At 42.1% G+C, this 17,340-nt stretch overlaps 1 protein-coding gene across 2 annotated transcripts in view; it reads right to left on the bottom strand.

Moving 5' to 3' along the window:
• Window positions 1-936: 936 nt before the first annotated feature.
• Window positions 937-17,340, bottom strand: part of esrrgb (estrogen-related receptor gamma b) — a 36,057-nt gene continuing 19,653 nt past the window's right edge. For both annotated transcript variants that reach the window (XM_080019920.1, XM_080019921.1), the window contains 4 exons: window positions 12,275-12,385; window positions 11,648-11,809; window positions 5,358-5,627; window positions 937-2,705 (listed from right to left, as the gene is read on the bottom strand). In XM_080019920.1, coding sequence (XP_079876046.1) covers window positions 2,461-2,705; window positions 5,358-5,627; window positions 11,648-11,809; window positions 12,275-12,385 — 788 coding nt within the window. In that variant the 3' untranslated portion in view covers window positions 937-2,460. The remainder of the gene's footprint in view (window positions 2,706-5,357; window positions 5,628-11,647; window positions 11,810-12,274; window positions 12,386-17,340) is intronic.

Here is a 17,340-nt window from a genome sequence, read left to right as displayed (position 1 = left end):
TCCCTAAAAAGTAGTTAAAGAAGCACTTTGATTCTGGACGTTTTTAGTTTTGTTTTTAACGGTAACATGTTTTAATCTCCACGATACGTTGTGAGAAGTAACGCAGCGTGTTATATTATGATATTGACAAGGAAGCAGATGGTCGACGTGGTATCGACGCAAATATTGATTGAACTAAAAAAAGACAAACCGCTAAAGCGTCATGATGAAATGAGCGATGCCACGCCCGTCCGTCCGTCTGTCAGTGTGAATAGAATAGAGGAGAGTAAAGTAAAAAAATACTGAGTAATACTAAGTAAAAAAAGTAAAGTTTTAAGGGTAAATACAAACACACTGTATATATCACAATGTGGAGCCGACCATTACGTTCAATGGCCGACTAAAGATGGTCGATATTCCAGAACTCTAAATGATGCTTTGGTTCACTAATTTATTCAATCCTAGTCCAGTGGGTTGGATTATCTGGTTACACCTTGGAAAGTTGCATGATGGGAATTTGGGGTATTTTTTTCTGTTGTTTTGTGTCGATAAATACACACGTGTATTACAAGGAGCGGTTCAGGTTTGATCCTAATGGTCTGGATTTGAAGAAGCGCGTAGTTTGGAAGACACCTTAAAGTCACAAACCCCTGTAAAGTGTTCATAATGACTGGACTTTTTAGGAAACCGCTAATATATCTGTGAGGGGTATTATCGGAAACGTATTCTAGTAGTAATACGTTTGTCTTCACTGCTTCATTTAAATATTTTGGAAACTGGTTTAGATGTTGTATATAATGTTGTAAAGTGACCAGAATCACAGCCTTGTTGTTGCAGTGGTTACCGATGATGACGAAGTGCGTTCTAAAATGTACAAAGACCCCCCCCCCCCCGCCTTGCAATAATTAGCACCTTCAATAACAATGAGCTAAAACCCATTGTGGGGAAAAACAGTGATGTACGCTCTTTAAGATGAGATTATTATATTATCCTGTTGTGATGCCTAATTTCAAAAGAAGTAGAAATAATCTGAATTGAATGCCTTAATGCTCAGTGATCTCATAAAGCACAAAAAAAACCTGGAAAAATTACTTCTACATGTCCTAAAGTGCATGTTTACTGGCTTTCAAGTATTGGTTATTTTTTTGTTCTTTCTTAATCAGGTATAGTGTGGAAAACCCGGTTTAAAACATTATTCAAAAATATATTAAAAAGTATATTTGTGGCTTGAGAGAAATAATAAATAATGGATAAAATCCCTAAAGAGGCCAGCTTATACTATTTTTCCTCTGGCTTTTGAACTTGAAGGATTGGTATTCATGCCAAGTGGCAGCAGAACACTACTTTCCGTGGATCTTACCGTTATATTTTAATAAATACACATATAATCCACACTATATGAGTGAACAGACTGGGTGGCTCTGCAGAACAGCATTGACATGCAGGAGAATAGAGTAAGTATGTGAATAAGCATTTTAAAGAAAATATGGTAGCAAACACCTGCTCACCATTTTTTTTAAGTATATTGGGGGTGGGAGTGCAACTAAGAATGAACTCAGATGGCAAGCTACAGAAAATTGTGACTTATTTGTTTATATACAACCTATTAAATATTTAGAACAGCGAGCGAGAGAGAGAGAGGGGGCAGTGGTGGAGGCCTGTGTGTGTGTGTGTGTGTGTGTGTGTGTGTTAGTTCCAAAAAGAGATAACCACTAACAGAGACTATGAAACAGAACTTTCTAATACAATACCCATTATTTCATTATTGCCATGTTGTTTTTTTGTCGCTCAGTGCAAATGCCTAGTGAACTACTATCACCAGCAAAACATGTTCCTGCTACAAGCACCAGCTTAAAAAACTGAAAAACAAAAAGCTGAGTCGATGAAGCTAGTTAGTATGAGGTAAATATGTCACGAGGACCTCGAGATTCACACACAACCCAGCGTCGGTATCGTTTCTTTGAAGGAAACAAGATAAGAACATTCTTCTAACGATTTCTGCCTTTTCCCAGTGCAATTATACACAATATACAGTACATGTGTTACATGAGACCAGTGGGAGACTATTGCTTTGACAAAATGAGGTTAGAAAAAAAACACACCTTTTTTAACACACCTTCGTATTGAGACGAACATAAGATAGGAAACCAATTCACAGAAGCGTCAGGTGATATAGAGCCATGGGTCTCTAGGTATAACAAGACCGTAGTTGCGTAATTGTCTGTACACAGCGTCATTATATATACATTATTGAAATCCCCGCATCAGTTGGGGATGATATTTATTTACCACTTTCAACCCAATTCTCTGCCGTCCCTCTCATCGTTCTGGACATTATCCCTTCAAAATGACCAAGCAGAAGAAGTTTTTTTTTTTTTATCCTTTTATCCTTTAATTCTCACTTGGGGGTGGGGTCATTTTGCACTCGATTTGGGCCGATGCAGCCGCCAGTCAATCTCCGACGTACGACCGTTTCGATAGTCAAGCTTTTGCTTCCAACATCTCCAGGAAGAGTTTGTGCATGGGCACTTTGCCTTGCAGCTTGATGCTGTAGAAGTGCTGCACGGCCTTGGCGGCGGTCTGGCGGAGCAGGGGCAGTGTCATGAGCAGCTTGCCGGCCCGCCGAGGGTCCTCTGCGTGTTGGCAGCCCTCAAAGTCCTGCAGGGCCTCGTGGAGAGAGTCCTGGAGCCGCTGGACCGCCTCGATGTCCTCTATGTGCATGGAGTCTGTGGGGGAGCAGAGGGACGGATGCCCAGGCAGAAAAAATAGGAAATAGAATTAAATTATTATTTCTTATTCATATTATTTTTATATTATTAACAATAATAATCTATGTGTTTATTTATTGTTACTATGAGCTATTTATTATTTTATACATACAAATACAAAAATAATACAAACATACGTTTTAAAATAAATGAATGAATCACTGATTGATTTGAACTATTAGCAAAGAATTTGCCCTACACCATAACAATGGACGTGCACGGACATGGACATGAACCTGGTTGACCTCCCCCCACCTTTCAATTCTGCAGTCTCCCCATTGCAAAACATCCAATTTTGGAGAGAGGTTTTCTCTTGTTAGTGGTTAATGACTGTCCTTAAATAAATTCCTATGCACGGCCGGGTCTCCAGGGAGGGAGAGAGGGGAAGAAGAAGAGAGATGTACTGCGGGGCTGTATAAATATATTGTGGGACAAGAAAAAGATTCATTTCTCTCAGTATCGTGGACCACATACATTCCCCCCCGCTAATGAATTCAGATGGCTGCATTACTAGGATATCGCTGGGCTGAACGATGGCGGCAGATGGCCTTCATTTCCATAAGAAAGAGCAGTTGGCCCCCTTATGTATAGGCTCTAAAATAAAACCAGTTGAGACTTATTAAAAATCTGCTCTGCCTGTATAAGTTGGAAAAAATATGCGCGTGCCCTCCAAAAGGACGGGCTGTACGACGGTTCCACAATGGAGAGGCACTTCGGCTGTTTCGTCACACAGATTTTAAGAAAGGTAAGAAAGGCAACGGTGAACATGGCTTTTTGCTTCTTTATGCCTATCAGTTTTTACTCATCGATTTCTAAGCATTATCTACTGCACTACAAATACTATGTGAAACATTTCAGTCAATTTCCATCCGGTAACCGCTTCGAATCAATTTCGGCTCTCAAAAAGTTGTCGAGCGAAGTAAGACGGTGTATGAGCACGTAAATGAGGCAGAAAAAAGTAAAGTACAAGGCTAATTATGTTCCTAACTGACTGATTAAGTCTCTTTAACCAGTCGCCTTCTGTGTAAATTGCGTTTCTATCTTGGGAAATTAAGTAGGCTATGTGGACCGCACATGTGTTCCAGTGCTCCTTCATTTGAAACCTTCATGTTAATACTGATCTGATCCCCGTTTGGATGCATGTGTGTGTGTGTCTGTGTGTGTGTATGTGTCTGTATTTTTGTGCACAAGAGAGAGAGTAAGTAAGATAGAAAAACTTTCAAATGTGTGCCAATGAGCTATGAAGAATGCGAACACTGTGTGTGTGTGTGTGTGTGTGTGTGTGTGTGTGTGTGTGTCCATGTGAGCGTATGTGTGTGTGTTTTCAAAGAGGGGTGAGGGGCGGAATGCAAAACCAACTTTGAAGAAACAATTTCCATGTAATCCGTCAGCAGCCTGGCGTCAATCCTGTCGATACTCTGCTAATTACAAAATCAATGGCCATGAATTTCCACAGCTGTCGCACCCACAGGACCCAGGGAGCCGGGGTTCCCCGAGACCCTGTGTTCAAACGAGCCGAAGCTGCCCCCTCGGCCTCCCTGAGCCTCCCCCTGAACTCTCCTCTAACTCTCTCTCTCTCTCGCTTTCTCTCTCTCTCTCTCTCTCTCTCTCACACCAAACATCTCTCTACTATTTCTCTGCGATGGAGAGTTGGTCGTCTGAAGACTGAAAACCCCCGGCTCAGCATTTTTCTTTTTTTTTTTTTTCCCGTCCTGCAGGAGAAAAGACTCCTAACAGGCATTGATTAGTCAGGAGGAGGGGGGACAGGCCCGTCCTCATGAAAAGCAAACTGTCGATACCAGCGCGGCATCTTCACATCGGAACAAACGAGGCCCGTCGCTCCCCGACGCTCATTCCACTCCACTTAACACATTTTATTGACAGCCCCTGTTTTCCTAATGAAATGCTAAATATATCTCCCCGGGCCACGCCGTGCTGGCAGCTACTGTTATGGAGATGGAGAGAATGAGATCGCAATGTGACAATCTCACACACACACACACACACACACACACACACCCAAATGTATACCCTCACACATGCACGCACGCACGCACACACAGGCACACAGGCACACACAGGCACACACAAACACACACACACACGCACGCACACACGCACGCACGCACGCACGCGCACGCACACGCACACGCACACACACACACACACACACACACAGAATCTCGTGTGCACAAACATATACACAACGGACAGTATTTAATTAAATAGCCACATTCCTGACCCATTTGTCCTCTCTTATCAGTGATTGGCTCAAGCGATAGACAATCTGCAGACATTTTTTTGTTGTATTTCATTGTTTGGTTTAATTATATGCTGAGCATCTAGATTTATTTCAGATAGACCATAGAGATGTACTTTCATGTCAGCCTCAGGGTGACTTTCCTCTCACGGAAACAGGGGAAAAAAAGAAAACGGGATTTGGCGAAACGCTGAAAAGGCACGAGACGCAGATATTCTTGGGATGTATTTTTTTCCTCTTATCTATTCTTCATTCATTGCCATAAGCCAATACCTACAGCATGTCATGTATCCAATATCCAGACCGCACTGTTAGCATGTTGCGTGTGGTGTGTACATTTCCAACGGTACCTGAGTTTGCGAGGGCGATGGCTTTTAGCGTCACAAACTCTTCCTTCTCCACACGCAGCTTCTTGTACCGTCGCACCAGCGGCAAGATGGCGACATGCAGGTCCAGCAGGCCGGAGAGCCTCGCCTGATCCTCGTCCACCATGTAGTCCTCGGCGTAGACGATCTCCTCCTCGCAGGGCAGCGAGCGGAACACGATGCTCAGCACCAGGATCTCCATCCAGGCGCTCTGCAGCAGACTCATCTGGTCTGCCAGCGAGAGGGTGGAGAAACCTGTTGGATCAAAGGGAAATAGAGTTAATTATTTCATTCAGTCCATTACATTTCACTGCATATATGTATGAAAGTATGTATATGTATGTGACAAATAAAAATCTTGAATCTTGAATCTTGAATCTTGAATCTTATTCAGCAGCGCTATTTACATGGAGCTTTGCCACGTCGCCCTGTAATTATTTCAGAAATAGCAGAAAGGAGTGACGGTAAAACAAACAGCGTAGTGAAGCGCTTAATATGTACAAGCGCATGACAAATCCACCCTTAACCTCGCCACATTGTTGGAGAGTGAAGCTCCGTGGGCCTCCATTTACCTCGGGGGTTGTGTGTAGTGGTATATTTCCGTACGCCCCAAGAAAAGCCCCCACTTGAAACGGGCCGACCGCTGTAAAGACGGGGCTTAAGAAGAGGATATAAATCAACAGAGGGTTAAGGCCTTTGAAACATGACTCGGAGGGGTACTTTAACCCTCAACTGTCACCGCTCGGTCCCACCACAGCCCACGACATAAAACGTTGGAAACGGGCTTCAGTGTAAAGGACGAATCCATACGTCGGTCGGGTTCACAGCATCTTTGGCTAACTTTGTAAAATAAGAAGGAAATTTGGCAATACTAACCCTATACCTCTAACTTATACCTATACACTATATCCCTACCCTATACCTATACACTATACCCTATATCCCTACACTTATATCCCTACCCTATTCCCTACTGTATATCCCTACCCTATACCTGTACATTATTCCCTATATCCCTACCCTATATCTAATATCCCTACCCTATACCCCTTACCTATACACTATTCCCCTACCCTATACCCCTACCCTATACCTAATATCCCTACCCTATACCCCTTACCTATACACTATTCCCCTACCCTATACCCCTACCCTATACCTACTGTATACACTATACCCTATATCCCTACACTGTACCGATACCCTATATCCATACCCTATATTCCATTAATATATGTTACATTTGAATTAGTGTTAGTCATAGCAGACTATTACTACGACTACAACCCTTTCCCGTCCGTCCAACAACATCCAACATCAAGCATCCAAACAAAGAAGCCTGTTTTTCCTATTACCTGTTCTTCATTCTTTAGTCCATCACGGTGAACCATCTCAACGTTAAAGGCCGCAACAATGCTCTACCCCCTTACCCATCAATTCTCTTAACTGTCATTTGACGTTTACAAAGAGACACACACACACACACACACACACACACACACACACACACACACACACACACACACACATCAAACGGGCAACGGACGTAATGAAAGAACTTCAACCTCCACAATACCTTTCACCTGCCTATGCTGAATGGAGAGGTGATTGGGGTATTGACTAGGGGGCCTTGAATCCACAACTCTGCTTTACGTGAATTTGGAGGTTGGACGGATGGGACCGAGGGCAGGTTGACTTAGAGAAGCCCCCCCGCCCCAATAGTTCCTTATCAAGCAAATGGAGAGGACGAAGCAGAGAGAGAGAGAGAGAGAGAGATAGAGAGAGAGAGAGAGAGAGAGAGAGAGAGAGAGAATGGGTTAGTGAGAGAAAAGAGTTGCTGCTAGTGTCATTGATTAGTAGATTGTAATCAGTCCACCAAATGCGAAAGGGGGATCGATCCAAGCCTCTGATCTGACAAACAGACAGTTGATGGAGGACATCCGGTACACGTTTTGTAAGGGGGATGAGAGGCGGCCGGAAGGGAGTGTACATTGTAGGTACTTCAGAGCTCATCCGGAATTCTCAAATTTACTTTGGGCCACGACAAGAATCTGTAAGTAGCTGTATGAAATGAATGGTATTTTCCTGTAAAGGATGTTCAGGTAGGACGAATGATTATCAACCTGACATGTCACCTTGATCGGGAAACAAAAGGGAAAGGACCCAGAGAGTCCTGAAGCATTTTACATACAGTATAAGGTCGATTTTAAAAAGTGCAAGGAAATGTTTGTATTGGAGTATGCAATACCACAGACTCCAGAATTGGAATTGCAAGTAATTAGCGAAAATAAAATTGAATCATCTGATTGCATTTGGAGCCCTTTTCCATATATATTTATGTATTTATTATTTATTAAGTTTTTTTTTGTTGCATCTTTTTTTTTATACACTGTGATTTAGGAACATGCGACTATCTGTTGCTCACTGTCTAATTATTTTCTTTGTCATCCTTCAATCTTTTTTCACTCTTTCTTCCCATTACATTTGCAAAGATGATGAAGAAACGCTCCCCTTCCCCCGGCAGCGTTCCCCAGGTACGGCACCTGGAGGTTGTTGAGTTAAGTGTCGTTCTACAGGGCGGTTCTCCCTGATGAAATATCAATATTTCAACCTGCCGATTTACTGCCGTTTGACCAAACATGACACAATATTGAGCAAACTGGGGCATGTCTGTATCCGTGTCTCTGCTGTTTCCCTCTGTCGTTATGACAAGACGGGCACAAAGGGAGATCAATTATTTTACTTCCTATTTAAATAAAATGCTTATATTACTTATTTTGTTTATGTTGTATGTGTACTTTAAATTACATTAATAGATTTGATAAAACCTAATGTAAGCAAATGAATAAAAAACATACAGTATATACACTATATACTATACACTTATTTCTGATACATTAAAAATATGGTTACCATATATATATATATATATATAGTAATACAAGGGCTTGTGATAAGGTAATGGAGCAAACATACAGCATCAGTTCACATTGATAGCCTATTACAGAAATAAACAAATAAAATCCCGCCACAAAGCAGCCAAGTTACAGATGATCTAAGTAATACAGTGAGTGAGTGAGTGAGTGGATGGCAGTGAGGCTTGAAGCCGTCGTTGAGGGCCAGATCTAAAACAGACAGCAGTTCACTCTCAATTCATTTAGCGCCATTACAGGCCTCCTAAGAGCCCTAATGGGCCTAATAAAAAGACAGAGATAATAATGAGACTAGAGGGCCCTATACGAGCGGGACGAGCGGGAGGGGGGAGCCTAGGGAAACGAAAGAACAAGGAAGGAGAGAGAGAGAAAGGGAGAGAGAGAGAGAGAGAGCGAGAGAGAGAGAGAGTGTGTATGAGAAAACGAGGTAGAAAACATCGGCATATGAGACAAAGATTAGTGTGTTGGGAGGGGGGAGAGCGAGAGAGAGCGACTCAACACGATACCAGAGGGTGTTGACGGCTGTAGCCTACTACGAAAACGTTCATGTGTCATCGATGATGTGTGTGTGTGTTTGTGTGTTAGCAGCTGCTCCAAGGAGGCGCAACTTCTGACCCCAGACAAGTAGGCAATGATTCTTCCTCTCTTTCCTCGCATGTGTGTTATTGTGTGTTATATTCAATAAATGGCTGCCCGGCAATGTGTTCCAATTATAGTAAACTCTGGTCTGGATATTAAACATTCAATTCAGACTGAGGGGGCTATAAGGGAGAAAAAACAAATTCTCCTGTTGGTATACAATTCCTTGGGCTATTTTGGTGCATTGCTTTGTGCAGACCTGGCACCAAAATGCTGCCTTGACCCCACACACACACACACACACACACACACACACACACACACACACACACACACACACACACACACACACACACACACACACACACACACACACACACACACACACACACACACACACACACACACAAAATTATTATTGTGTGGAAGAGGAGCCCTGGATTTAGATAGAGAGATTGAAAATAGATAGAGAAAATAGAAAACCTCTGTAGCAACAATTCACACTCTGTCAAAAATGGTCTCTTATTGAGCCTAAATAAAGCTAGATGCCACAAATATTTAAAAATGTATTTATATTCATCTTTATTTAAGGAGTGATTGTACTTTTACCAGAAAAAAAGACAATAAAAACCTGTATCAAATATTTCATTTCCAGGTCTCTACATTAGGGAGTTGAAGGACTTTTCCATTAATGGAGCGATCGGTGGTAATGACTCTTATTACCTCATCGTTAGAGCCATTTGCGCAGTGGGCTGAGTGTAATGGCAGCAGCCGAAACGTTCAACTGTGGGAACCCCTTTTTGTCTTAATCATCACCGGGTGACACTCTGACCCGGTGGCCCGGGGTAAAACGTCCCCAGAGTGTCACATCCACATCTTAATGTCTCCCAGACACCCTGGATTCACTCCTTCTATGGCCCTTGAGATCAATGGGTTACACACAGAGTAAAGTTTTCCAATGGAAAAAACTGCAAGTGCCAGCGTCTTTTTCTTTACTTAAACAGAATTATTTTCGGAGAGTGCTGGACCTACTTTCTCACTGCGAAGAAAGAAAAGTGGAACAGTCCGGAGAAACATTCCGCGTCACATATTTCAGATCTTCAAGATCTCTCTCTGACCAAAATAAGGTCAGTGAGGAAAGTGGGCATTTGGGTCAGTGATGCTCTCGGCGGCACCTTTTAAGCCTATTTCTCTGTCAACTCCAGATTGCTGAGGCAGCACCCTTCACTTATACCCCAGGGCCTAATCTCCTAATCTGACTACACACCTCCTCTGTGGCTTTGCAGTCAATCCCCTGCCGCTCTGACACGGACGCACCTCCACCGCTGCTGTGTTGCATTAATTATGATGTCAAAGGTAAATCTGACCGCAGATTAGTAGTTAGGGAGTGACCCTTAATTGGACTAAAAATGGCCAGAAGGGGTTTTCCCACTGGGAAATGAGTGAATAATGACATTTAAGTAAAAAGATACGTAAGATAGGAAAAAAAAAAACGTACAATAGCGCTAATGTTAAATTGAGCGGTGGAAACATTTGAAAATTCAAACATGGGCAAATGTTCATTGGAAAAAAAACTATGCAAATACCCTGACACTAAATTACTCGAGTCCAAGTAATTGTACCACATTGACATTTATATTGAAGTAAATAGATGTCGATATTTTAAGTACATAATATTATTTCACAACAATATTATTTAACAACAAACACCCTTAGAGACTCTTATCTTATCGTAGCTAAATGGACACAAATTAGAGGCCTCCGTAAGCACAGTCCTGTCCTCCATTTTAATATACCACATCTTGTTTTCAAACGAACAAACCAGATCAAACGAAAATTGAAGATCCAAACATCTTTGCATTACAGTGAGCTGTTAGTCGTATTTAAGCATTCGCCGACACGGACAGGTGAAATCCATAAGTATTTCCTACATAAATCAATTTCCCCACACACGGGCCCTGTGTAGTCTGCTTAAGTAAGTAAGAGGATTGGCTTCTTTAAGTCTGGGATTGAAATGGAATACATTGACATGGGGGCGGATCCCGGCCCCCTCACACTCTCCCACCCAACTCAGGCAAATCAAAGGTTTCAGCTGCTCTTTATTGATTAGATTTTAGAATATGGGACTGGGATCTCCCCTAGGTATAGACGAGCAGCAGATGTTAATTATCCTGTGTGTGTGTGTGTGTGAGAGAGAGAGAGAGAGAGAGAGAGAGAGAGAGAGAGAGAGATTTTTTGTGTGTCTGAGCTCATCTGCATTTGTACATTCTTGTGGATTTTGGGTGTGTGTCATTTTATAATCAGCAATTACTTCAAAGGTAACTGTAGCAGATTTTGGGGAAAATTAGTGAATTAATGGATTAATGCATGAATATCTATATTAACAACTGAATAAGTCATACTGTTGCATTATTGGGTGTCTGTTGCATATTTTGACAAAGCTAAATGTCTCATCCAGGATTGAAATCAAAGGGATGCCAGAGGTTAAAATGCATTACAAATTGCCGCGTTGTATATTTATCCTATTGAAGAATATACAGTATCACACAAATGGGGGATTGCTGCAGAGGTCTAAATGCCACAGACCATTGATTTCACACATAACTCCATTCTATTTATTGACCTAATTAATTAATAGTTGTAAAATGATTTTATTCCTGTATCAAAAGCCAAATGTGATGAATCAGTCAACTCATTCAGCTGTTTATACAGCCTTGTACAGTAAATCATTCATGAAAGTGTTACTGGGTCATGTTTCTGTACCTGGGATGTGCTTGGCCCATCCGATGATGACGACCAGCTCGCGGTCGGCCAGGTCGCACAGCGTGGTCAGGGCCTTGATGTCCCCGTCGGGCATGGTGGGGTCCGGCATGGCGTAGATCTTCTCCGGCTCCACCACCAGCAGGTGGGACACGATCTTAGTCACTGTAGGGGGGAGATGGTAACACAAGGACATTAATAAAATAAGAGTTGCATTTTCTTTCATTTAGGATAAATACTGTAAATAATATGTGGACATTATGATATAGAATAGCCTCTGTGCATGTGATTTAATACAGCAGGCCATAACAACCACGCCGAGGTCCGCTTAAAAGATTAATACGATGGTAAGTCAGACCGTAATAGGAAAGACGGAGAGTTATTAGCAAAAGAGCCACTGTGACCCTATGTGTGTGTAGATTGTACATCTTAAAGAGGTATTTGAGTTGCAGATTTTAGATCTAAGAGTAATCAAACACACTAGTTTTCTTTTATCGAAGACATACAAACAGCTCAAATAATGTGATAATGATCTTTAAATTTCATGGAATGAATGATTATCTCCAAAAATGAAGCATAGACTTGATGTAATGTTGGTAATGATGAAAAGACGTGACTCAAGAGACTCACATGGTTTCTTGGCCGGCGGTGGAATGGTCAGGCCAAGGTAAGCTCCGTTGTCTGTGTCCATCCTGCGCTTGTACTTCTGTCGCCCGCCACGCACGCGGTCCAGACGAACCCCTGCAAGGACCCACCGTATTATCACAGATTAGAATTAAAGTTCAATACAGTTGTACATAATATTGTGTAATATTATACGTATTAACATACAACAATATTATTATTATTATTATTATTATTATTATTATTATTATTATTATTAATAATAATAATAATAATAATAATAATAATAAAGTACAATGATAAGAGTAACAGAAACATTATAATTATAGTCATAATCATGATTTTTTCTTCCTCAATGCGCTGTCCATATATGCTGAGTCATAATCATCTGGAGATGATGCCACTGTTTTTGAATAGTATTATATTAAAGCCAGATGACATCAGTTAATATTTTAAAAACATTATGAATTCCACCCAAATATACTTGCATAAGATATAAAACTAGAAATATACGAGCATAAATTGGTACATCGACAACATGACATTTATATTAATGCATTTTGATTAAAAACTGTTACTAATGGACTGGATTGTGGGAGAGAGGGAGCATCTAATACTTTCTGATTAACCACACAAGAATAAAAGTATCTTTGAATTGTAGTGAGAGGAATTTTAAAGGACACGGCAATATCCAATGCGTTTTATGTGCTCCTTTTGCTCCAGTATTAAAAGCTGTTTGCACACGGAGTGAGAGCAAAGCACATGGCCAAGAAGAATTGAGTTGTGTGAGATTTCCCATTGACTCACATAAATTCCTTTGATTCCCCTGGAAACAAAGGAATCCGATTAGGATGGTCTTTCAATTTCCTGACACCGACTATCCACTAACCTAATTACCCACAATGCCCAGAGGGAGCTCATTCTTCCCAGCAAACACAGTGAGATCATTTTATGCCTGGCAGATTGAAGCTAAATCGAGAGACCCTCTCCCTAACACATCTTTCCATTTGTACGCGGGAAAGTAATCAATAATGCCTGCAAATAGACTTCTTGTTCTTTAAACACATGTGGATGTCCTTTTAATTAGTCCGTTAGGCTAGACTAACAGGCTTTGGGAAAGCCCGAGCCTTTTAACGTATTTGTACCATTAGTCTTGGTTAAGGTAACTTATAAATAATGCTGGACACTGTACGCTGTAGCCCTGACTCGTAAAAATCAATTTGGTTCCTCCTCCACAACACTGGCTTTATTGTACGAGAAGATTTCGCAGTCGGTGTCGGATTACAGGACAATGAGCACGTCCGCCACAAAGAGCTTGAATATACTAAGCAGGTGTCTCCCCTAAATCCACAGAATGCAGACATGTCAAGTTAGACAAGAGTGAAATGCTGTTTGTCGTGTCCCTGACATGACACTCAACGCCATCCACACAAATAGCACAGAAACACACAAACACGGACACAAACAAAACGACAAGACACACACACAAACACACACACACACACACACACACACACACACACACACACACACACACACACACACACACACACACACACACACACACACACACACACACACACACACCGGCCACCCCGCTGTAGGTTGCAGGGTCATGTGGCCGTGACAAGGGACAAGAGGGCAAACAGCCCGAGTCAGAATTCCTACAGTACAACTGGTCCATAATTAATAGACACTGACAGGAATTAAAAACTCGATGCTAACCAGTTTCGGTTTACAGCTTGGCAGTGCAGCAGACAGTTAGAAGGTGAGGGTAGTGATGGAGAGAGGGAGAGAGAGAGAGAGAGAGAGAGAGAGAGAGAGAGAGAGAGAGAGAGAGAGAGAACATTGGATCAAATAAAAATGCTTTAAATTGTTAAATCTCTATCTGCAAATTTTAAGTTGAAAATTGTCTTGAAAGCGTTTCAAATTGATCCAGTGACTTCTATCGAATAGTTATTTTGGTGCGAAAAACAATGAATAAAGGAAACAAAAATTTGCCTGCCTCCATAGAGGGCTAAAGGGGGGAAAGGCAGAAGTCAGTGTCTCAGAGCCATCAACACATTTTGTCACCCCTCTTACACATTTTCTAAGGCCGCCTATGGCCTCTACGAGAATACATCCTTTGAGAGACTTTCATCAATCTAACATTGTGGTTGCCAAATATAGGGATTAAATATGTTTGAAGCCATGCCAAATTCAGGGGGTAGGGTCTATAGTATACTGTTGTATTGGTTGTAGCAGGGTCTGTGTGTGTGTGTGTGTGTGTGTGTGTGTGTGTGTGTGTGTGTGTGTGTGCCAGAAGAGATGAACTACACTAATGAATGTCTTTAACGGACGGTGTGAAACTGAAAGTCTGAGATGCAAAGTTATTGGGTGTTGGTCCTTCACTGCTGTCTGTCTGCATGTATGTGTGTGTGTTTGTGAACTGAGGAGATAAGGTATGTTTGCAGAGGACCAGGAGCAATTTCTGAGGTCACCTGACCTCCCGTTTTTCTTTTAGATTCAATATCTGCATCGACCACCTTCAAGTGTTCTGGAGAGTCTGCTCTGCTTTGTATGGATGCCAGTATGTATCATGTGTGTATTCCTCTCCACGGGTGTGTTCTAACAGTATGTACAGTATGCATGCATGTTTTATGAGTTTAGATGTGTGTGTTTGGGTGTGTTGCGGTCTATGGGTGTATGTGAATGTGGAGGGCTGTGTGTGAATGTGTGTTTGCGTGTTTGCGCGCGTGTGTGTGTGTGCGTGTGCGCGTGCGTGATTGTAGAGGGTGTATGTCTGTGTGGAGGGTTGTGCATGAATGTTGTTTTATGTGTGTGTTTGCATGTATGTGTGTGTGAGTGTCTATTTTCAGCCCCTCACCTGTCGGAGCTGCTTCTTTCTAGAGAATGTGTCAGAATAGGTTGGCTGTCTAGCACTGCCAAGGGAGATTAGGAGGCCCCTATTTTAGCTGGGAAAAATCAGTGGGATGCGGCGTACGACCCCCTCCTATATGACCGATCTCCCCTTTCAAAGCACAGAGATTCTGCCCTTCTTCCACCGCTGCTTACAAGCGGCCTCCGTCTGCTCAGAAAGCATCTGTTTGTAGGCGGATGGACATGTAGAGATGACATAGATAAAAATGGGCATGAAACCAGTGTTTGTGGGGGTTATGGAGGTGGGGGTGTAACATATACTATCACCTACTCTAAATGCCCGTTGGGCTGACAAGACAAAGCCAGAATTGTTACAGTCAGAAATCTTTCTCTCTCTACTTTGTGGTTTTACAATCCTCGTGAATCTGGGCACCATCGTCCAGGAAGGGTATTACAACGCATTACAGAGGCACCCTGACCGCAAATGCGCTTGTAATTGGAAACATCTGCACGGTCTGCATCTCACCAGGGTCGATTCAGGATCCCTGGTGTATCGCCGCGGCGTGTGTTTATACGGCTGTGGGGGGTTTTCATACGCACAAGAGTTTGAAAGTAAGAACGAGTGGGGATAAGAGAGAAAAATAAGATAGAATGAAAGAATGAGAGGACTTGAAAGACACAGAGGGAGGGAAGGAGAACGTCTTGGTGTCATTTTTCATTTGAGGCGTTTCGCATTCTGCGAGTGTGTCCATGAATATGAGTGTGCGTTGTGAGCTGAGGGTTGCAAAGGGGTCAACACATCACTAAATCCCCTTCTTTAGTGGAACATGTGTTAGCCTCCTTGTCTGATCTATCACCTGCCAGACAGTGAGAACAGGCCAAAGCAGGCCCTCTGGGTGGGCCAAGGGTCTGCCTGTTTCTTTGGCACAGCAAGCAGCAACACCAGGCAGAATACATGCACCGAGAGACGGACGAGCTTGTAGTAAAACAAGGGGAAAACAAGAGCAGGTGCATAGACGTTTAAGACGTTCTGACCTTACAGCTCAGTTCTCTTGAGCATACCGATGAATCACACCTTCACCTACAGTAATAAGACTGAAATAACCATATCAGACAAGTAGACAAGTAAGTTTGAATTAAATAAACTTTATATCAGGTGGTGTAGTCAAGATTTTAATCAATTAAAATTTATTTCACAAAATGACGAGTGCAGTAATCCACAATGGTTTCCCGCAACATAAAGTGCAATAAGTGCTAAAACCCCAATCAAATAAAAAGCCATTAAACACAGTGACTAATAAAATTCAAAGATGCCTCATGATAAAATCTGGAAAATAACAAGTGAACCACTGAATTGCCTTAACAGTGCTTCCCTTTGGGCAAAGTGGACATATACGCCCGTGGTATTAATTTGAAACGATCTAATGAGAGTTCATGGGGGTGGAGATACATTATGAACTTTTGCCTTATCTTTATTTTGATGGCGTAATCTTGCTGTATGGATTCGTTTTTGATCTCTGCCTATTGATTTTGAAAGGGACCTAACAGTCTGTGATATTGGATATGGCTTTACTAATCTTTTGTGTACGTGGTTAGAGGAAAATAAGACCGTAACAATACCCCACGAGCCACGTTTGCTCAGGAAAGACTGCTGATTCGTATCTGTGGTCGAGGCGAGGCCGAGACGGCGGTGTAGGTTGCCAAAATAGTCTGGCCGCATTTATCCATTGACGATATCACAGTGATGTCAGAATGCGCCTCCACCATACGGGAATAAAGTGCACGCTGTACACTTCATAGTAAAACTGGAAATGCGCTAACGTTCAACTTAAGCAAGTGTCAAACTGTTGAACATCAAACAACTAGAGACTAAGACATGTACTGTGGTGTATCCACAGTGTAAGGTTTCCATGTTTCTGTTTGGAATACCCATGCTAATGTAAAATGTGTTTTGCAAATTAAAAGTTCAATTTGATCTGTTACCGAAGCCTCACTGACACGTGAAATAAACAAAAAATCATAAAGGGATCAATATGTCTCTACTATTAAACATGGCACAGTCACGCCATGGAGTCTTAGAGTTGACATTAGCCCTGGGAAACAAGTTGCTGGCAATGGTGAGCGGCACCATAACTTGCGCGGGTTTTAATTACATGAGAGTTTTTCCATCGCCTGTGACCTTTTATCGGACTCAGCTGGATATGTAAGGGCCA

The sequence above is a fragment of the Zeus faber genome, assembly GCF_960531495.2.
Source record: "Zeus faber genome assembly, chromosome: 2".
Classification (NCBI taxonomy): domain Eukaryota; kingdom Metazoa; phylum Chordata; class Actinopteri; order Zeiformes; family Zeidae; genus Zeus; species Zeus faber.
This window is presented reverse-complemented; position numbering and strand designations above follow the sequence as displayed.